This window comes from Temnothorax nylanderi, unplaced genomic scaffold (genome assembly GCF_030848795.1).
Source record: "Temnothorax nylanderi isolate EJ_2023f unplaced genomic scaffold, tnyl_v1.0 TNYL_tig0003_pilon, whole genome shotgun sequence".
Classification (NCBI taxonomy): domain Eukaryota; kingdom Metazoa; phylum Arthropoda; class Insecta; order Hymenoptera; family Formicidae; genus Temnothorax; species Temnothorax nylanderi.
Genome location: NW_027249065.1, coordinates 2,128,670 through 2,150,661, shown reverse-complemented (window position 1 = coordinate 2,150,661; position 21,992 = coordinate 2,128,670). Strand labels below are relative to the sequence as shown.

Sequence of the window (21,992 nt, the reverse complement as noted above, 5' to 3'; positions counted from 1 at the left end):
GTAAAGCTCGCGTAAACGTAGTGTATCATATTTTTCTGTCATGTTTTATTTTTAAAACGGAATTGCTCTGATTGGCTAATCTCCAGGTGGGGGCTCTCAAGATGAGGTATTAGCCAATCAAAGGAATTACCGTTTTAATTCCGTTCCGCTATTTCTTTCTCCATGGGGATGCACCCTTAAGCCCCTTGCACAATAGACGACAGCGATTAGGGTAACTGAGCGCTCACTGAGCTGCTTTTTCCGCTCTTCTGGCTTCTGGCTGCGCCGCTGCACTTAGATGAGCTAGGCTAGAATCAGTGGTTATGTTTTCCGAGCGTCTGAAAAATGCTAGAAAGCGCAGAAAGATAAAAGTGATCCAAGATTGAATGCGAACGTGAGTTTCTTTGTTTTATCTCTGTAATTACGACATAGACTGAAAATACCGTAACATGTAGTATAAATAACCGATAATAACTATTACATACACAGAATAACATAATTGCGAGTACACGCCTGTTGGAGATCCGCGGGAGTCCTTTGAGGTCACACGACGACACGATGAAGAGATCGCACTCGCGAAGAGACGAGGAGGAGAGCGATGAACGTTATCGCAAGCGCAGGGACGACAAGCGTGGCGACGATCATAAGGAATCCAGGCATAACGGCGATCACCGGAGTTCCAAGCACCACGATGATCACAGGAGTTCCAGGCGCAACGACGAGCGCAGAAGTTCCAGGCGGGACGACGATCACCGGAGTTCTAGACGTAACGACGACCACAGGAATTCCAGGCGCGATGACGATCACCGGAGCGCCCGACGCGACGATCACAGAGATCGTAGGTACAACGAGGATCGTGAAGATCCCAGGGACAGCGACGTCGAAGCGAATGGAACACGGAAAGCCTCGCCGCGGGAGAAGATTGGCAACAGGTACTACGGGGAACCGGATAAACCGCGAGAGAACCCGGAGGACGCCAAGCAGAAGCGAACGGTCGATCTTCTGACCTCGAGGACCGGAGGCGCGTACATTCCGCCTGCCAAATTGCGAATGCTCCAAGCGGAGATCACCGACAAATCGGGAGCCGCTTACCAGCGTATCGCTTGGGAAGCATTGAAGAAGTCGATCCACGGATACATCAATAAAGTTAACACCAGCAACATCGGGATCATAACGCGGGAGCTGCTACACGAGAACATCGTACGCGGTAGAGGTTTGTTGGCGCGGTCCATCATTCAGGCGCAAGCCGCGTCTCCGACGTTCACTCCAGTTTACGCGGCACTGACGTCCGTAATCAATTCCAAGTTCCCGAATATAGGCGAGTTGGTGCTGCAGCGACTCGTTCTGCAATTTAAACGTGGATTTAAGAGGAACGATAAACCTTTGTGCATATCTTCGGGTACTTTTATAGCGCATTTAGTTAACCAACGTGTGGCCTACGAGATTATCGCCTTGGAAATTTTGACTCTGCTGCTGGAAACGCCGACGGACGATTCTGTCGAGGTAGCCATAGCGTTTCTAAAAGAATGCGGTATGAAGCTGACGGAGGTGTCGCGAAGAGGCATCGAGGCTATCTTCGAGATGCTGAGGAATATCCTGCACGAGGGACAGTTGGACAAGCGAGTCCAGTACATGATAGAAGTTATGTTCCAGATCAGGAAGGATGGATTTAAGGATCACGAGGCTGTGCCTGAGGAGTTGGATCTCGTGGAGGAAGACAATCAAATCACGCATTTAATAAGATTGGACGACAAGCTGGATGCACAAGATATATTAAACGTGTTTAAGTTTGACCCGGACTATCTTGCCTCTGAAGAGAAGTACAAGCAGTTGTGCAAAGAGATTCTCGGCTCGGACGTCAGTGAATCGGAAGGCGACGACGAGGAGGGAGAAGAGGAAAGCTCGGACAACGATAGCGGCGCGGAACAGGCTGAGGGAAAGGAAGGGCTGATACTCGACAACACGGAAACAAATCTGACCGCGCTTCGACGAACTATATACCTGACGATACACTCTTCGCTTGATTTTGAAGAGTGTGCGCATAAATTGATGAAAATGCAACTGAAACCCGGACAGGAGATCGAGCTATGTCACATGTTTTTGGACTGTTGCGCGGAGATGCGGACGTATGAGAAGTTCTTCGGCCTCCTGGCCGGTCGGTTTTGCGCAATAAACAAAATGTACGTTACGCCCTTCGAGCAAATCTTTAAGGATTCGTACAGCACGATACACCGCCTCGACACCAACAAGCTGCGGAATGTGTCAAAATTTTTCGCTCACTTACTGTTTACGGACTCCATATCGTGGAGCGTACTTTCGTGCATAAAGTTGAACGAAGAAGACACCACGAGTTCAAACAGGATTTTTATCAAAATTTTGTTTCAGGAGCTCTCTGAATATATGGGTCTCGCAAAGCTAAATGAACGAGTTAAAGATGTGACGTTGCAGTTTGCGTTCGAAGGACTGTTTCCCAGGGACGATCCAAAGAACACCCGTTTCGCAATAAATTTCTTTACGTCAATCGGTTTGGGTGGTTTGACGGACGACTTGAGAGAACATTTGAAGTCCCATCCAAAGCCAGTTGCTGTGCCCGCATTACCTGCCAAGGTAGAAGAGCCCTCAAGCTCCGACCACGAGTCTACCAGCTCATCATCCAGCTCAAGCTCGTCTAGTTCGTCGTCAACCGATTCTTCGTCTTCGTCATCGGAGGATGAAGATCTGGCAAAGAAGAAGAAGAAGAAGAAGAAGAATGTGCAGCATAAACGAAAAGAAAAGAAATCTAACTCAAAGAAGGAAAATCAGAAGGAGGAGAAAGCGCAAAGTAAGAAGAAGAAAAGCAAGACAAGGGATAAATAAAACAGATAGGAATTAAGTAGTATAAATATAATAAATCCTTTTTTTTATAAGTTAAATGTATGATAAATATCTATATATATATATATATTCTGTACACACACACACACACACACACACAAATTATATTCTACGTCTATACAAATTCTTTAAACTTCCAAGTAAGCGGGAATAATAAATCAAGATACAATATTTATTCTACTTGTATACTTTTTATTATTCGATAAAGATTACATTTAAGATTAGCTCTGGTTTCTTTAATTAATAATTTAATTACGTGTAGGAAAGCTACTTCTATCGTTCTCATCATTTTATTATATTCTGTGATGTTTCAATATTTCCAGAAGACGGGGCGAGAAGCGCCTGTGCATTTCCAAATAATTTTCTCGGAATTTAGCTAACGATCTTTATCGTTTTCACGACGCGCTAAGGACGGCGAACCGAGCTGGCTGCTCCCCGGAAAATGTGGAGAGCGCGTCATCGTCAAAGTCGACACCGGAGCCTCGTGCCGTCCCTGACAATGAACACAAGATGGCAACGATACCAAGAGCGCGCACGCCGTCGACCGCGCCTCCACGTCGTCGCTCGCGGATGCGTGTGCGGCATTGCCCACCGCCGTGGCTGCGAGTGTGTGAGTAACGCGCGGGGAGGTACGCCAGCTATTTTGACGGGAAGGTCACATGACTAGACGGCTGTCGGCGTCCGATTCACACAGACGCGTGCCGCCGACCGCGCGTCGTAACCGAGCTATGCGCCTTGCGGCCTACGGCCTACGTCGGACCGCGCGCGCGTGTGTGTGTGTGTGTGTGTGTGTGTGGGGATTGGTACACACGCGTATGACGCGCACACACCTGCTTTTCTCGGGCGTCGCGCGACGCGGCGAGGGGGCCGCAGGGGTCTGGCCAGGACCGTGGAACGGAGACAGAGAGAAATTCGTAATGGGTGATAAAGTTAAAATTGTTCTCTCATATCTGGTCTCCGCATTTTCTTATTGTTTATTATATTTTTAGATGTCGGTATGTGTCACGGCTTTGATGAAATCCTCTTTAGCGCGGAAGTCCTGGAAGTCCTAGATTAGATCAAATCCTTATCTGCCTTCTATCACTACATCCTCATCCTGGACCAAGCTGAGACAATAGTCCGAGTGCTCCAAGCAGGCTTCTTCCTCCTATCCTAAATACCAGATCCTCGTACGCGACCCATGTGTCGTAGGCGTTGTAGCTGTAGGAACAAAGCATGAGGCGACAGAAAAACGCCCGTAGGGACCAAGATCGCGAGGAGCACCGGTATATAATTCATGACAATTAAAATAAAATAATACGAGCGTTTCGCGTGGATCGTACACGGCGATGTAGTAACATCAGTCTGTTGTTTTCTTACTCCGGCACTGTTCGCGACAGGCGCGGTGGTGCGCAGTAGGTGGCCGGTTGTCGCGAGAAGGGGGAAGAAAAGGGAGGAGTGGCCGACGTCGTCTTCGTCGTCTTCGTCGCCGCCGCGGCGACGGCGGCGGCGGCGGCGGCCGCGATGCTCGTAGAGGGGAACGAGACAGGCATGCCGAGTTTACGGTGATTCTTTACCACCGAGCGGACGCGTGCGCGCGGCCGAGCGGAGCTCGCGGCACGCACACCAAGAGGCCTGCGTGCAGAAACGCGCGCGTGCACGTACCGGGTGCTCTGAGAAGTTAACGTAGGATTCTAATAGAAGGTTTGTCCGCGTCGCATGCCCCACCATGCTCCTGATCACTCCAACGCGCTCCAAAAACTCATCTGCTCCAATCGCCACCTTTTATCCGTGATCCAAGATCCAAGTGCTCTCGGTGTTTATTGGAGTATGCGACGCGAACAAACCTAGAGAGACCGCGATCGAGGATTCAAAAGGAGGGAAACCTCGAAAGAGCTATGTTCTTGTGTAAAGCGATCGGAGACCAGCTCTACGTTGGTCCGTCAGGTGGACGACGAATCCTTATCCTCTTCCGATCTCAAAACTATCTCAAATACAATTTGAACGATATTTAACGTCGGAAAGAAATGCAAAGAGACTTAAAAAGGTATCATGTTGCAGGCGAGCGTCAGTAAAGTAAGAGGCAAGTCTGCAAGCTACTTTCTCGCCACGCGGTACATGGAGCCGGTTGAACGCTGCACGTGTACGTGCGAAAAGCGTGCCCGTACGTGCGCACGCACACAGCCAGAAAGCGAGAGTGTGCGCGTGTATTCTGCATGAGAGGAGACAGTCTCTCAAGGGCTCCGCCGTCCGCCGTCTCCGGCTCTCGTCTCGTGTTTACGCGGTCGCGCGCGCATGTGTACAGCACAGCCGCGGACACATCGCCGAGGGAGTGAGAAAGATAGAGAGAGAGAGAGAGAGAGGGAGAGAAGGAGAAAGAGCAAAAAACGCGTGGAGAAGGGCCCCTCCGCTCGCGCGTCAGGGCAAAAAAGACTTCGCGGAGCGGGAAGGCGGGAACGGGATAGAAAGAGAGGCACGAGAGACTGAACATCCACACGGTCGTCGTCCACGAAAGCGCGGCGAGCGAGGAGGAGCGTGCGTGAAAAGCGTACGCATATATCGCGGAGGCCTGCCGTTGTCTCGTTAGCGTCTGTGCACGAGGAGAAACAGAGAGAAAGACAGAGAAGAGGGAGAGAGAAGGAGAGACAGAAAAATATTCGCGTCGCAGCTCGTGCGTGCGTGCGTGCGTGCTTGCACTCCCATCGGCGGATGGTCCATCGGTTTCCACGTCGTCGCCCGGGAACGGAATCGTCGTCATCGGCTCCTCTCGCGGCGCGGTAAGAAATATGCGTGCTCCCGCTGCGAGTGTCGGCTACCCGTCGTCGTCTCGTCCACGATCATACGGATCATACGGTGCGTGCTCCGCCACCGCTACCGCCGCCACCGCCGCCGCCGTCGCCGTCGCCGCCGCCGCCACCGCCGCCGCCGCCGCCGCCGCCGCCGTCGTCGCCGTCGTCGCGATCGATACGCCATTGCGTCGCGACGTGCCGACGGGTAAATCGCTCGTCTGACGATGCCAGTCGTGCTGGTGGTCGCGCTCCAGTGATGCGATAATATTTCGCCGGACGTCGGACGTATCATCGCCGACATCCTCGTTGTTGTTGGCCGCGCGCGCGGTGGCGCGGCGTCCCGATAGCGATCGTCGGCGACGCCAGTAGCGACGACGAGGAGACGAGGAGGTGGAGGAGGAAGAGGAAGGAGGTGGGCTCGCGTTTGGCGCGCGGCGGGGAATCGGGGGAATGTCGTCGACGGGACGGCCGACGCTGATAACGTGCACCATCCGCGACATCAGCAGTGCGCCGTGCCGTGGTGATGTGTGACGGACAGAGAGATGATAAATAGAAGCGCGCGCGCGTGTCTGCCTGCGCGAGTACAGTGAGCAACGTGAGCGACGATAAATAGACAGCAGACATATACATTATATATATTGCACATATAGTGTGTGTGTGCGTGTGTGTGTGTATATAAAACATGTGCCATTTCGTTGTCCGTAGATTGCGTTCGATAAGACTGTGAGACTTGGCCCCCCGCCCCGCTATGGATCGTTGGCCCGCCGTATCCGTGACCGTGCTGCTTTCGTCGCGCATCGAATTCGCGGCTGCGAGAACGTCGCGTTGAAAACCGCCGTCGCCGCCGTAGGAGGAAGAGGAGGAGGAGGAGGAGGAGGAGGAGGAGGAGCTGGTGGTGGTAGAGAAGAAGAAGAAGACGACAACGCGAGAGACGACGACGAAGTGGAGGAGGAAGAGGGCAGTAGGAGAGAACGAGAGGGGAGTTCGCGACAGAAACGGAGGGAACTCGCGAGGAGGAGGCTCTCTCGTTCGGAGGACGGCGCTCGCTGCGTACGATCTCCGCGTTAACGCGCTTTTCTGCCCGCGAAAGCGCGCGCGAGGGAGAGAAGCAGAGAGAGAGAGAGAGAGAGAGAGAGGACCGCGGACAAAGGGGACGAGAGAGACGGACGGCGAGAGCGGCTAGCGGCTTTATCATGTTGTACGTGGAAGTGGTGGCATCGCGGGATCGCGGGTCGCGGCGGTAGTCGCATCGTTGTCTTCGTCGGCGACGCGTAATGCTGCCGCGGCGGGAGGGGCGAACATAGGGAGGAAGGAAGGACGCGCGAACGGGTTATACGCGTGTAACTCGGCCTCTCGTGCCGGACGAGAGCGGAGTGAGCGAGAGTGCGTGCGTGCGAGCGAGCGAGCGAGAAGAAGAGAGAGAGTGAGAGAAAAGACAGAAAGAGAACGACCGAGGAGGGGGGGGGCCTCGTAGCGCGGGTTAGAGTACCCCGTTCGGCACGGAGAGGATGGACCCGTGTCTGTCTCGCGGCGCGACACGTCGATCCGCGAGCGAGCGCGAGGAACGTGGTGGAGGCCGCGCTGCTACGACGACCACGACGACGACGACGACGACGGCGACGACGCGCTGGGACCGAGTAACATGGAAGTGGAATCGCGAGGAAGCCGAGTTGTTGTCGCGCCAGTTGTGCTAGTGCCCGGTCCTGCTGTCTTGACATCCGCGACATAAATAAATTGCCGGATGGTCCGAGTGTAATACGGAATATATTGTGTACATCAACTACGTAAATACAAAGCGATATCGAATGTGCTGACTGTGCTGTGAGAGATCCGTCACCGTGCAGCGCGTGTTGGAGCATACGGTTGGAGTGGCGGTTGATATCGTTGCCCGCGCTCGTGCTCCGTTCCTCCCGTCGTCGTCCTCTTCCTCTGGGGGGAACACGCTTCTCGGATACGCGCGCACAATGGAGACGCTATTGCCCGGCAGTACCGCCGCCGGCCAGTCGTACAGTCCGCAGTTGAAGACCGTCCTCAAGACCTATCAGCTGTCGGCCGTCAAGAGCCTGCAGGGTCCCAGCTCGGCCCTGCTGGGCATGGACTGTAAGGCCCTGCTGCACGAGCAACAGTCAGCGACCTCGTGCTTCTCGCCACCCGCCGTCAGTCGTCAGGCGGCGGCGGCGGCAGCGGCGGCAGCGGCGGCGGCGGCCAACTGCGGCCTGGAGTCACCCGCGGAGTCGCAACCGCCCAAGAGCGTAGTCGAGAAGGAGGTTCGCGAGACGTCGGCGGCGCGCACGTTGACGCCCGTCCCGAAGGCGCCCCGCTCGTTCGAGGACTCGGACGAGGACCGTCCCGCGGCGGCGGCGGACCGTCCGAAGGTCGGCTGCGAGAAGCGCGAGCTCGAGTTTCAGATACCGATACTCACGGCGCCGGATCAGAGCTGCTCCGAGAGGTGCGAGACGATCCTCGAGGGCGAGAGGATCTCGTGCTTCGTGGTGGGCGGCGAGAGGAGATTGTGCCTGCCGCAGATACTGAACACGGTGCTGCAGGAGTTCTCCCTGCAGCAGATCAATCAGGTGTGCGACGAGCTCCAGATCTATTGTTCGCGCTGCACCCGGGACCAGCTCGAGGAGCTCAAGCACTCGGGCATCCTGCCGCGCAACGCGCCGTCCTGCGGTCTCATCACCCAAACCGACGCCGAGAGGCTCGTCAGTGCTTTGCTGTTACGGACAGAGTCCTGCGATCCCACCCAGATCGGCCCGGCGCCGGACTGTCTCGATAAGAAAACGTGTAAGAACGAGGAGGAGGAGGAGACGATTGTTAAGTTCAAAGTGTATCACGAATGTTTCGGCAAGTGCAAGGGCATTTTCGATCCGAAGCTATTCGAGACGGACAACTCTGTGTGCATCGAGTGTCTGGAGTGTGGCTATCAGTTTTCTCCCCAACGCTTCGTGAGACACGCTCACAGATCTCTGGAGAACCGCACCTGCCACTGGGGTTTCGATTCCGCCAACTGGCGGTCGTATCTGTTGCTCTCCCGTGATCAACAACACTACAACAAATCGCTCAGCCTCTTTCGGGAGCTGAAGGAAAGGCATCTTGTGTTAAACTCCAAGCGAAAGCTAGAGGTATTATCACTCAATGTGTTTTCTCTTTAAAAATAAGATGATAAATTTTGATGTTGACAAATGTGTGTATGTTTAAAGCGGCGAACACAAAATTAAACATAACGTCGCTTAATATATCTGGAGAGTATATGGACCCAAATATCTATTTTAGCTGCGACACGAGCACGAGAGATTGATTAAGCGCACAAAGAAGGACATAGGGAAGGACGACTGTGCTGGAATCTACAATGGCAACGGTTTGGCGATGTACCATCCTGTATCCCAAATCGCCACTGATTCCTACTTGCAGATGCAATGGGCGGTTTTCGAGCTCGCTGCCAGAGGCGCAGCTTTTCAACCTTGGAATGCTACGGGCAATTGCAAGCACAGGGACAAGTAAGTATGGCGATCGCATCGCCACAATTCTAGCTACATAGCGAGAATTTTTCGATTATTTAGAACTCTCGCTTTAGAAGCACATATATACACGTACATCCTCGCGTATTCTTAACAGCCGCGCACTCATATAGTAAAACCTGTTAGCGCGGAGAGGTAAACAATTGTAACGATTCTCGGAATAATCTAATATATTGTAATTAATTCTAATTTTTTTTTCACATTTGGTTGTTTCGTTAATGCACCTACATATGTTTTATCCGTTTATCGCATACATCAAATTCTTAGATCTTCGTAGCTCGGTCAACAGACTACACTGACAATCAGCTGAGTGAACAATCATCGATATCGTTGCTCGGAGAGTTTTCAAAACGTTTTAGAAAGATTCCGAAAGTCAGGTCAGATTCTACGAAAAGCAGAATCCGCGCAACCGATTCCGGGGAATGAGAATTCGATCGGCGAATGGAAACGACGTGAATAATCATGCTCTAATTTTATAAAATGAACGCTACATTGACAGATCAGACAAAGAACTTTACTCTCTCGTTCGGAGTCCGACATCACATTCTATATCACGTGAAATAAGTATCGTAAGACCGTCATACACAGTTTTGCATTGTTTTATGTGAGACATAGAGACCATATAATTAAAATAAAAATTGGTTTTGTTAACAGTTCATCGTTGGTGCCTGCTTATCTCAGTCGAGGTCCACCCGTACTGCAGCATCCCGAGCGAGTCATCCCGCTTTCGGAGTGTGAGCGTTTCGAGCCGCATTTCCAACCTAATGTGGCGTTGGCGCCTATACCGGCACCCGCACAAATAAGTCAGATACCGCCACCCTCGTCTGTTCATCAGCAACGACGGCATCATCACGAACATCGTCGTCACAGTCATCGCTCTTCGAGTCCCACATGTGAGAAACAGGAGCTGTTGTCGTCCGCCAGTGTTAAGATAGAGAAAACGTCGCCGAGTCAAGCGCCGGCTATTGGTTCTTATCCTCTGTACTATATGTCTGATGAAAATCAGAAGGAGGCGGCGCTGCCAAAGGACAGAAAGGAGAAGGAAGGCGAGGAGGAGGAGAGCAGCGCGGCGGTGACATCGTCCACTGTAAGCGTGGAACCTACACCGCTGGCGGCCTCCTCCGAAGTCGGGACCTCCTCGCCGTCGGAAAGCGATTCCGACACGGATGGTGCCGCAGCGGCGGATCTCGAGGAACGTTTGAAGGCACTGGACGTGCCGCAGGACGTGATAGAGCTGGCGCATCGCGTGGCGTTGGAGAACGCGCAGCTGCGACATCACCGGCGATCGGATGCTCGTGAAATCTCGAAGCTACGCAGTCAACTGCACATGCAGAAATTACAGCAGCAGCAGCAGCAGCAGCAGCAGGAATCCACTGCCGTCGTCGTCGACGATGAAAGTCAAGACAAGAAGGAGGATGCGACAGGGACGACGGCGACGGCGCCGCGTTCCAGCGCGGCCGACAGCACCGAGGGCGGCAACGAGGAGACTGACGCTGCTGCGAGTTTACCATCGAACAATAAAGAGTCTGAGCCCGCCAGCGTAGCGACTAATAACGAGTCGGATCAGTGATTAGGATAACGCGGAAGTTATTTAACACACATACACCCACAACTGCTCAGCGATTACCGCGACGACGCTCATCCGTTGGCCGAATAAGCATGCACTGAGTTTAGTTACGTTAGGTACATATATATATATATATATACATATATATTTACGATTCTAAACTAAACGATAAACTGTCTAGGTTTATGTGATACGCGACAAGCCTTTAAACGTTATCGCAGATAATTCGGAGTTTTTACTAGGTAAGTAAAACACGCGCTGTCCAACTCAAAACATCGGGCTGATGGAGTCCTCGCGCTTCATACTCATATCTCGTGAAATTCGAACCGAGCGACCGACCAACCACTGTCAGCGACGATAGCTTGCCTTCCATGTCTGTCGATAGCTACGCGCGATACGTCCACTTCCTGTTTGCATTTTAGCGTTCCGCGGATAACGAAAAAAAAAAAAAAATGATACACGTCCTTTTCCGAAATGAATTTCGACTTGTCGAGTCTATGGTGCCGCGAAGACAAACGTGTTGCTCCGTTGACATTTCGTCTCCCAACCATGGGTGATGTTAGCGGATTTGATGAAAGAGTGATACTCCCGGTGGGAGATGTGGCAAACCGATACCACGAGTTGGACAGCGACGTCAGGTATACTTGTATCGGTCGATTTTTTTATTAAAATCGAATGTAGATATTGTATTATATCGAAACAGGGGGGGTAGATTTAATGGATTACACCGCGCCAATAAAACGATTACATTTAAAGGGTATTATGATGAGACATTTCGTATATATTAAATATATACGAAGTGTAAAGAAAGATTTTTACTATATAATTCTGATTCTTGAACATGTGAGTGATAAGAAAGAGTGAGAGAGAAAGAATGTGCGTATGCGTGCGAGAGATTTCTAGTGAGAATGAATTTAGATTGCTTCCCATTCACATCTTGGTAGTCATGATCGCATAATTGTAAATACATTGTGGCATCATAGGTGTATGTTTATAACTAATTACAGTATCATGACGAAATAATGTTAAAGTACAAAAAACCTAGGTGCTATATTGTTATTCTAGGTATGCTGTAAGCATAAACCTGGGTGTGTTCCAGCAGCTCGTACTACATTGTAATTGCCCAGAACGTTATATACACGTTCCAAAACCGACTCGCTACGACTAAAAATCTTGTGATTAACGCGTATAACTAGGATCTGCTTTTTTATTCGACGAAAAAGCTCGGTCCAAGCCTAATCACGTCAATAAGAAAGTGAGGAGGGAAAAAGAAATTTGCGTTTTTTTAAATTATTTATTTGGTACCTACAGTAGGACCATAACTCGAATCATCGTTGATAATAACGTATTTTCGATTGTTTCTTGAATTTTCAAGTATTTACGTGATTATCGAATCGTTTAATTTATTAATGGCATAAGAAAAGTGATTTATACACAATAAGTCACTATAAACGGATCGTCGACGATCGTATAGTCATGTTGTTTTTTTCTCTTTTTTCAAAAATGTTCTAAATATTTTCTTAAAAATGTATATGCTTTTTTTTTTCGGGATCGCGGCTAAAAGCGTAACGGGAATTCTATTGATCGAATCGTACGTGTGGACACGTACTGTATATAATTTCTGTTGACTACAATGTTTTGTTATTAATATATGATATTTTTACGAAGATTCGCAGCTGGAGAACCCACATCTTTAATATATATATATATTTATTTTGTACATATATTATTGTTGATACATATCATTTTAGTTGTATTTAATATATATATATATGAAAAATGGTCCTACTGTGAGAGAGAGAACGGGAGATGGGCAGAAAATGTTGGCCGTGCTGAGATAGCGTTTCCAGTTTTGTCAACATCGAAAAATTACCTAAAGAGAGAAATATCTTAAAGCGGAGAGAGGAAGACGCTATCAGCTCTGGCCGCGATTTCTGTGTGTCTCTCGAGTTTTTAGCAGAGACCGAGTGTTAAATTATGTTGGACATAATTTGTCTGTATGTGGATTGATTTTTTTTTATTTCTATACAGATTCGAGAATTGATTGTTGGGACTGACGACACACACAGAAAGAAAGAAAGCACAGATTATTTTTCCTGCATGAGAATACTCCATATATATACGAAAATGTCCGTGTGTATCAAATTATATTATACGCAACAATATAAAGGGAGAAATAGATTTTTTTAATATATTCATACGAAGTATATATATTGAAGCATGAACAAACAAGCAAGATATTATATGCACGTGTAAAAGAGGATGTAGATACAGAAAAGAAAATACATATATACGAGATATTATATACGCAAGAGGGGTAAGTTTTATTACGGACTCTATGTTGTCATTTATTGCACATACAATCGAGAAATGCGTGATAGAGATGTTTGCCTTTTTATCCCTCATTATTTCTTTTTCTCTTTACTATATTACGCTATACTTTTATTTTGTCGTCCGAATATTTTGACGGAGTTCCCAGTGACACGATATAACAATCTTCGATTTAAATTAGACTTATCACTCGAATATATTTGTAAAAGTGGGTGTACACGAGCGAGCGATTGGCGAAGGTAAAACTTTGTGGAAATTTCAAAGATGTTCATCATACATAATGCAAACGGAACGGTTTGTTAACGTTGGTTTCGCGTTCGGACTGATTAAAGTAAGACGTTACGTCAAAGGAGGTGCTAAAGAAATTTAAAATCCTCACTCTTTCGCTGTTATTCGTTCGGCCTGTACCCACCTTAAAGGTGTAATCTTGATTTTACACTGACTGAAATTTTCTTTTCGAGATATAATTGCTTTACGTGTGCCCAAGTGCAGGATACGAGAAACTGACACGGGGATGGTATGATGGGCACGCACGTCCGTTTATACACGTCCCCCGCGGTCAGCGATATGATAGCTACGACAACCGCAAACCGTATACACTTGCATTATATTTCCATTGTGTAGCAAAACATGATGATTAAATACATGATTGCGTATCGAAAACATACACGCGTATATACACGCATATGCCGAGACTGCTTCGAAGATCTCTTATCGTACATGACATTTGTCTTTTCTCTTTATCTCTTTTCTCTTGTTTTTAAATATAGCTACGGCAGTGCCAGTAATTCTTCATCGGGAAATTTAAAAAAAAAAAAGGAAAAATTGGGGACGAGAAGCAGCGAGAAATTGATCATGCGTTTCCATGCTCATAGGAAAGAGAGAACGAGAAAAAGAAATGAACTCACCGCGGGTACTCGATTCTGAATGATGTGATTTGGAGTAAATGTTAGATTTTCAAAGCAATCTGTTAATATAAAGCTGACGATGTATGAGGTAATCGCGACGATGTAGAATAGAATACATTCATTATATATACATATATATATATATATAAATATATGCCCTATGTAACATTCGGTCAATATACATAAGATACGTTACATTATGTGTAATGTTACAGTAAGATAAGCATCCCACCTAAGGTATAAAAGAATGTAATAGTCTATGTTTTTCATACACACGTACATACATACACACACTCAGTTTATCGTAGAGTTTACCTAGGACGTAAAGAGTAAAAGATAATTCGTAATACCTAAATAATCATATAATACAGATCGGTTTTCGAATATACGTTTGAAGTCTGCGTATAATAAAAAGAAAAGGGAAAGAGGCGAATTTCGGTTTCGGCGAATCGTGTAAACTGCCATGACTTAAAAAATGTATTTCACTTTCGCAGGGACGATGTATTTTCATTTTCGTGACGGAAATATATAACTGACAAATTACAAAAAGAGAAATGGAGAGTACGTACGTACGATGCCCGATTCCAGGAGAGGGGAAGAAAGGGGATATATATATTAATTGGATCGCGTTACGCGGGCGATATTCGACATGCGTCTTGAATATATAATATATAATTATGACACGCAAAAACGCACGATATGTCGAAACATTGCTGACACCCGTTTGACCAGCGAGCTCCCGGGAGCAGACGTCGGAAGTGATTTTTATCGTACGCTTCGCTAATATTATCTCTGTTGTTATTATATGTTTAGTCTGACTTTCGAAACACGGTTTTGTAAAGTGCTAGCTGATACGACCTACACGTGTGCGTGCGTGTGTGTACCTCCTCGTATACCTATATATCTCGCTTCGCGATATAGTTTGCCGATTAGAAAAATCTCATCTCCCCCCGGCACATTCGTCGAAATCGCGCGGATTTTCGTCCAATCCGTCGGCGCCGATGACGCGCGTGTTATCGGCGATATCATTATCGTCGAATGTACGGCGCGCGCGTACACGTGCCCGACGTATACATGTACATGTACCTTGTCGTTCTATTTTCGACTTATTGCGAAAACAAGAGAATCGTAAAGGCGAGATCGCGCGCCCGTTCGATACAGAGAGACGTGGTATTGTGCACGCACACGCGTACGCGCACGCCGAGGAGGAAAATAAGCTATTTGAATAGACGATAAGGCGTATATGAGCGTTTGTGCGATAACAAAATAAACAGGCTGATGCGGAATATCGTTGTGTAGCGCGAAGGCGAGGACTTCGCTCCGCGACGCGCCGCCGTATATCTAAACTGCAACTTAGCGGAAATTCCAATAGCGACAAATAGTGACCTATAATCGGCGATATAATCTGTAAACGCGACAACACGAAATCTCTGCATTCTATGCGTTCTGCTCGGAAAAGCAATCCCGTATCCGCGCGCTGGTTACAGCCATTTCAGACTTCATAAATGTCCGCGAGAACGTCTTCTCGAGCGTACGAGATTTTTTCAAGATGTTTAGATATTCTCCCGAATGTCCTCGATCTTTGAGACGATCGTTCAAACATTCTCTGGGCGTCTTAATTTTTTAAGGCGCCGTTTAAACATCCTTTAGATGTTCTAAATTTTTTAGATATCGTTTAGCCGTCTTTCGGGCGTTTTAAAATTTTTCAACGCCTTTTAGATACCTTTTAAATATTCTTTAGAAACGTCCTAAATTTTGGAGGCGTTGTTTAGACACTTTGTAGACATTCTAAATTTTTAAAGTTATTTAATCACCTTTTTACGACGTTGTCTAGACAATTTTTTTGTCGTTTGGGTACGAGACGCTGTTGTCTGATATTGTTATCGTAAATTTATTTAACGGTGGAAATAGCGGAAATTATTTAATAAACGCACCAAGAACGCGTCGCGCGAGCTCCAAGAAGGCAGAAGGAAAGCTAACGAGATTTTTTTTGTACGCAGTATAGTTTATTTTTTCTCAATTTTTATATATATTTATATATAAAAGTTAAGAAAATCTCTCTATATATATATATATATATATTACAAAAATATATATTATATTGTAATGTATAATATATATTATAAAAAATATATATTCTCTTTTATTTATTGCATCGATCCGCGAAGAATTGTGTCGAGCATTAGAGTAAAAAGAATATCTCGCGACTGCGCTAGGATTTATAATTCTTAAGAACTCCAACGTGTCATTGAACTACACACAACAAAGTGCAATACGAAAGTACAAAGTCTGACCTCCTGTTCTCTCGAATTTTATAAATCCCCCTCCCACGGAGAGGGAGAGAGAAGACGAAGAAAGAAGAAGAAACGAAGAGAAATCGATCGATCGCTCCTCTTTAAAGTGTTCTACGCCCTCCGCGGTTGTAAGGACCGCGAGGGCATAATAAATTAGCGACGACGAGCGCCCCCCGGCTCTCTTTCGCGGCTTATACGAGATCTTATCCAATCGTGATCGTATCTGTGCACCGCGATAAATTTACCCCGATAATACAGTGGAACTTCATTTTATAAGAGCCCGGCCCGCTCGTTCTCGAAGTTTCGTCTTCGCCGTGGATATGTAGTTGCGCTGTATTATTTAAAAAAATAGGGACGATTTTGTACCGAATCGATTTTGTACCTATTTCACAGCCATACATATTACACACCACACACACACACACACACACACACACACACATACATGCACACACATACACGTACAAACGATCCTTCGTAAAAATCTCGCGATTTCTGTACGCCTGAAGCATACGAGTAGTATATATATAGAAGCATTTCTACGGTCTCATATTAACCGAAGTTAACGTTAATGGTACCTAAAGTAGTCGATCCGCAAATCTAATGACTAAATATTCGGCACAATTACGACATAATAACTGTACATATATATACGAATATTTTCCAGAAAGAGAAGACGAAAAACCAAGTAATACCCGCAATTGTTAAGCATAAGTCAGAAGAGCTCTGTTATATAGACAAGAACGAATATACCACCGTCGTTTATATTAATTGAATACAATAAAAGCAAGTTTCGAGCAAAATCTTCGTATGTTTTACCCTGTGTCGTCGCCCGTTGCTCTTCGAAATTTCATTTTAGTTCAATGAAAATGACATTCAAATTTCTTATATTATTTCGTTATATAATAAGATAGTAAACCCTTTCGTTAAACAAGAAATTTAATTGGAAAAAGATAATTATTAGGTACTTAGCCGTACTTATTATTTCCAGGTAGCAGGACGCCGTTTAAACGCGTCTTAATTACGTATTGTTGACGTTAGAGACGTCATTAAGAGTTATTAATACGTCATTTGACGTGACTCTGCTAACTGGGTTGCTTTCTATTTTTCATTTCTTTTTATTACATTATCTTATTCTTTATTCAGATATATTTAAAGAAATGCTACTAAATATTTGAATATACGAAAGACGATTTTTACAGCAAGATCATTTATTCTAAATAAAATCTTTATTTTTCACTAGGATTATAATTATTCCATTTCGAATTACGCTTTATATAGTATATGTATTTACGTAGCTTTTCTCTTTGTCTACGCCAATTAAGGAAGGAGGTTAGACGAGAGTTGCGAAACACGTGGCTCTCGATGCCGTCCAAAAATCGTCGAAGTTATCAGGAGAACAGAAAGGGCGAGGAGGTTACGAGAGGTGGCACGAGTCAGGTCCGATTCAAATTTCGCGCCCTCTAGGGAACTATAATTCGGAAGAGGTGAAGTGAGCTGCAAATCCGAATTTTGAGATTTTGAGGTTGGTTAACGTGACATTGGAGACGATCGAGGGCAACTTCAGTAGGAGCGCGGAGAGATTCGAATCGAATTTTATTCCTGCCACCTCTCGCATAACCTCCTCGCTCATCCTGTTATCCTGATAACTCCGGCGATTTTTCGAAGCTCGAGAGACACGTGTTCACAGCCTCCCTCGCTTAACCTCTTTGTCTTGGAATGAGAGAAAGAGAAAGAGAAGGAGAGGGAGTGAAAGGGAGAGAATTGAGAGAGATGAGTGGAGATAAATTTACATAAATGCAGGTATTCTAAAGCGCAGTTCATCTTTTTCCTTCCAATGTGGAGTGAAAAAGATAAACTCTGCTGAACAAGCGCAGAGCCAGTTCGGTAATAGAAAACAGACCCAAAGATAAAATGACATAATAGATATTTATCTTCTTGCATGTCTACATTTTCTAGGCTCTCCGAGTAAAAATCTAACCAGAACAGCCGAGTCAGTCGAAAATTATAGACTTTACAACGTCTGCTACAAATTTTTTTCAGTAGAAAAATTGTGGTTTTGATGCAGAACTTATGTGGAATATTGTCGGTGGAATTACAGCGAGAGTTATTGACGGCGGATTGACAGCGAAGATCAAGTAAAACAATTTAATTAACGGATTAACGGCAGAAATCTAGCAGTATGCGCGTTCAACGGATACTCTCGTTTGCAAGCTCATAGCTGGTAAGCTATAGTTATAATAAACTTATTATGCGAAGTAGATACCACTTTTTATTCGAATCTGCTTTCTACCTGTTGCAATTTGCTTGGGACTTATCAGTGTCTATATTTTTCTTACGAAGATGTCTATTTACAAATTAAAGGCAAAGCAAAAGGAAAATAAAAGAGTAAACTAAAAGAAAAGCATATTGCAGCCATTCTTGAACAATATAAAGATAAGATTCTTTTAAAGCAAATTCCTTGTTATTACCAATTTATATTTTCATTTTTATCTCTATCATTTACATATAAATTATTATTATTATTCCATTTGCCCCTATATACTAACGAGAGTACGTATTATATTTTTAGTGCCCACAATATCTTCAGGTCGTTTATCTGATGTGAGTCTTCTCTGGTCTTCTCAAGTCTCAAGGAGTATATGCTATGCTCAGCATAGTGTCGATCTCGTCCGAGTCATGAAAATTTAACGGGAACCGGCCACGGGTCTCATATCATCATCCCGTAGCGCTCTCTACCTGCCGTGTCCAGGATTAATTCGCGATTGTGGTGTCCTGGGCCCCTGAGGACCCGTGAGAACCCGACGGTGAACGGAAGGGAACGCGGAGAGCGCGTCCGATCGCCGTTGCGGAAGGTGTGTGCCTCGGTTCCAGCGCGGTCGCGTGACGGCCAGATTTCAGTTTCAACCTGAGACATTCTCCTCCCTCGGCACCGCGTCCTTCCGCGTGGATCTCCTCAGTGTAACACATACATATATACATATATATAATATATATATATATATATATATACAGCCGCGGCGAGAGATCGGACGCGCGCATTCCGCAGGAGGCGGATGGTCGCCGCGTTGGAGATGTGAGAATTTTCGGAGCGAGCTCCGTGAACGACCCGCAGAATGGCCTTTCTGTGCCCTGTACGCATACGTCGCGGAAAGAAGAAGAAACGTAAGTGAACGAGTCGCAGAAAGAGAGCGAGAGAAAGAGCAAGCGAGACGGAGAGTGAAGGGAAGACCGAGGGCATGGCAGTTCGGTCGCGAGGGCCAGTTGTCACATTCGGCCCGATCACCTGTTGCTCGGGACCGGTTATGCAGCTTCGGCCACGCCGTATAGCCTCCGCGAAGAGCGAGCCGGGCCGAGTTCATGCACCGATTACGCGCGACTTCCGATTTTTCTCTCCGTCGGAAAATGCGAGATCGCCTCCACGAAAAAGCGTCTATTTTAAAGTCGATTGCTATTACTGTCGCTTTTCCGAAGTGCGCCTTGTAAAAGCAATTTTCACATCGTGATTGAAATAATTTTTGTTGCTGTGTCTTGCAAGCATACGTCAGAAATAATTCTTCTCGTAATCTTAAGGATCCTTCTTTCTCTCTTTCAGATATAATTTTATTATTTAAAAAATTGTATGAAATTTTGTAAAATTCTTAGCGGCATCAATTTTATTTTATTTTTAAGTTGTATGTAAATTTACTTGCATTTATGATAAATTGCTAATTCCAAATAGCCGGAACACACAACTTTAATTTGGAGAAAGACTGTGGGACGGGAGGCACGGGACTTGGTTTGGGCACCAGAGTGCCATTGCCGCCTGGTCGGATAACTGGAAGCGCGAGCATTGAGACCCTTGTGAGGGTCGGCATTGAAAAGGAGAATGGACTCTCTCCGGACAGTAAAATGGTCATTGTGCATGACTTTACCCCCTGCGTGGACGATGAACTTCAAGTCAAAAGGGGCCAGGTCAGCGATTAATTTACAGAATTGTTCTCTTCTTTGTTAAATCACGTATTACAAGCTGTGTGCTATTTGTATACTTACAACACACGTAGCAATTTCTATAATACATGCAATTTTTTCACCTCACCTTTGCCCACATAAAAAATTATACAATCGCAAACGATAAAAACGAAACGATGTATTCGTTAGAAAAAAAAAAAGATAGTACTAATATCGGAACCTTTACGTTTCAGGTAGTAAACGTGCTTTACAGGGAAAACGATTGGGTGTACGTAATAGCGGCTGACACGCGTATGGAGGGCTTCGTGCCGCACTCGTATTGCGCCCCGTACACGTCGCAGCTGGCGGAATTGACGCTGGCCAGTTTGAACAACGTGAAGAAGAAGCTGCCGCGGTCCAGCGAAAACGAATGCGATCTTCTCAGCACGGGCCGTCTGCAGGAGACGCAACAGACCGATACCGGATCAGCCTCGGATTGCGAGAGCTACGCGCGAAATAACATCACCACCGCGGATGTCAACGTCAATCGCTCTAACATCACGCAGTCCCAGAATTCCATACAGACTATATCATCCCAGCCGGACGTACATCCCTTCTTCAAGGTAGTTGACTGGCCGAAGTACTATAAAAATGCCTAACGCCCAATTTAATATATCTCTCTCTCTCCGAGCGTTAAAAATATAAATCCGGATCCTCAATTAAAATTCGTATCTTCCCGATATTAAAAATTTTTAATTTTTTTGAATAAAGTATTGATGGTTGTGAATTAGGAATTCATTATGGCACTCGTTAATCTTGTTTGACGAAGACTCATCAGCGAGAAATTCTACTGTGCGTCCCGCAGGATCCATCAGCCGGAAGATACATCGTTCTTTACACGTTCGTGGCGCGGGACGAGAACGACCTCAGCGTTGAGAGGGGCGAATTCGTGACCGTGCTGAATCGCGACGATCCAGATTGGTTCTGGGTGCTCCGACATTGCGACGGCAACGAGGGTTTCGTACCGTCCGGTTTCGTTTATCCTGGTCACGTTCTTAATTCTTACGCCACCACAATGGCCACCACTGCCACTACAAATACAGCGTCCGCAGAGGCTCACAGTCCAGGTTGGCTCTTTATTGAATCATCGAAAAATAAATCTTGGAAAGATTTGCTAGGATATACATATAGATCAATGATAGACTTCGATGGAGTTTTGTAGGAGTTCTAGTAGGACTACAATTGTTATCGATTTTCCATAATTTCCATTATCGACTTGTATTAACAATATCCATCTTGCAGGCAAAGGTACGGGGGGCAATATACCGGGAGGCGAGTCATTGCAGCAAAAAGGAGTGCGAGATTTCCGGGACGAGACGACCGGCACGGAATTAGTGGTGCTTTACGATTACAAGGCGCAGGCGCCGGATGATCTATCGGTGAAACGGGCCGATTGGATATATGCAGATCTGGGAAATCAAACGGTGGACGGCTGGCTTTGGGCTTACGCGCCCAAGACTCGCAAGTACGGTTTCATTCCCAAAGCGTACGCGCGACCCCCTGCTATGACTAGTTTATAATTCGGACTGTTAGAAAAGGGAAAAAAACTTGCCTTTACTGCTTCCAGTAAGTTCGCAATACCATCCTTTTATCTATTGTATGTCATCAAGTATATGTAAAGAGCGAGAAAATTAATATTTTATTTAAATACCTACGACCAATGAGATTTCTGACCGGATGATGCGAAAAGTAAGGTGAATTTAGGCTAATGGAGGATATTTTTAAGAAATAAACGAGAGATTGCGCGTAATACGAAACGC

The 21,992-nt window shown here is 46.3% G+C and overlaps 3 protein-coding genes and 1 pseudogene across 5 annotated transcripts; 3 read left to right on the top strand and 1 right to left on the bottom strand.

The window, feature by feature from the left end:
* The first annotated feature begins 221 nt into the window (after nt 1–221).
* On the top strand, nt 222–3,028 carry Ncm (pre-mRNA-splicing factor nucampholin). The gene is made up of 2 exons (XM_071704689.1): nt 222–373; nt 469–3,028. Exon 2 carries the CDS (start codon nt 538–540, stop codon nt 2,833–2,835), a length of 2,298 nt encoding a protein of 765 aa, XP_071560790.1. The 5' UTR covers nt 222–373; nt 469–537; the 3' UTR covers nt 2,836–3,028.
* Nucleotides 3,029–3,838: 810 nt separating this feature from the next.
* Nucleotides 3,839–7,480, bottom strand: LOC139770081 (uncharacterized; annotated as a pseudogene).
* LOC139771707 (uncharacterized) lies at nt 5,903–17,045 on the top strand. The gene is made up of 3 exons (XM_071704676.1): nt 5,903–8,746; nt 8,898–9,121; nt 9,797–17,045. Exons 1-3 carry the CDS (start codon nt 7,586–7,588, stop codon nt 10,710–10,712), a joined length of 2,301 nt encoding a protein of 766 aa, XP_071560777.1. The 5' UTR covers nt 5,903–7,585; the 3' UTR covers nt 10,713–17,045.
* Nucleotides 17,046–17,764: 719 nt separating this feature from the next.
* LOC139771669 (SH3 domain-containing protein Dlish-like) lies at nt 17,765–21,989 on the top strand. Of its 3 annotated transcripts, XM_071704623.1 has the most exons (8): nt 17,765–18,045; nt 18,202–18,466; nt 18,815–19,097; nt 19,258–19,407; nt 19,964–20,196; nt 20,427–20,795; nt 21,002–21,299; nt 21,475–21,989. In XM_071704623.1, the coding sequence occupies exons 4-8, from the start codon at nt 19,359–19,361 to the stop codon at nt 21,750–21,752; spliced, it is 1,227 nt and encodes a 408-aa protein (XP_071560724.1). In that variant the 5' UTR covers nt 17,765–18,045; nt 18,202–18,466; nt 18,815–19,097; nt 19,258–19,358; the 3' UTR covers nt 21,753–21,989. The 3 variants fall into 3 exon arrangements, with proteins under 3 accessions (XP_071560724.1, XP_071560717.1, XP_071560730.1); XM_071704629.1 differs by having other exon boundaries at nt 17,767–18,045; nt 18,815–19,407; nt 21,038–21,299; XM_071704616.1 differs by having other exon boundaries at nt 17,765–18,466; nt 18,815–19,407.
* The last annotated feature ends 3 nt before the right edge of the window (nt 21,990–21,992 follow it).

What these genes read in the sequence shown, in the direction of transcription:
- Ncm (XM_071704689.1), top strand. Translation starts at nt 538, where the DNA reads ATGAAGAGATCGCACTCGCGAAGAGACGAGGAGGAGAGCGATGAACGT.
- LOC139771707 (XM_071704676.1), top strand. Translation starts at nt 7,586, where the DNA reads ATGGAGACGCTATTGCCCGGCAGTACCGCCGCCGGCCAGTCGTACAGT. An exon ending in ACTCCAAGCGAAAGCTAGAG is followed by an intron (nt 8,747 to 8,897) that starts GTATTATCACTC and finishes TATCTATTTTAG; the next exon opens with CTGCGACACGAGCACGAGAG. An exon ending in AATTGCAAGCACAGGGACAA is followed by an intron (nt 9,122 to 9,796) that starts GTAAGTATGGCG and finishes TTTTGTTAACAG; the next exon opens with TTCATCGTTGGTGCCTGCTT.
- LOC139771669 (XM_071704623.1), top strand. Translation starts at nt 19,359, where the DNA reads ATGGCCTTTCTGTGCCCTGTACGCATACGTCGCGGAAAGAAGAAGAAA. An exon ending in ACGTACATCCCTTCTTCAAG is followed by an intron (nt 20,796 to 21,001) that starts GTAGTTGACTGG and finishes TGTTTGACGAAG; the next exon opens with ACTCATCAGCGAGAAATTCT. An exon ending in CGCAGAGGCTCACAGTCCAG is followed by an intron (nt 21,300 to 21,474) that starts GTTGGCTCTTTA and finishes TCCATCTTGCAG; the next exon opens with GCAAAGGTACGGGGGGCAAT.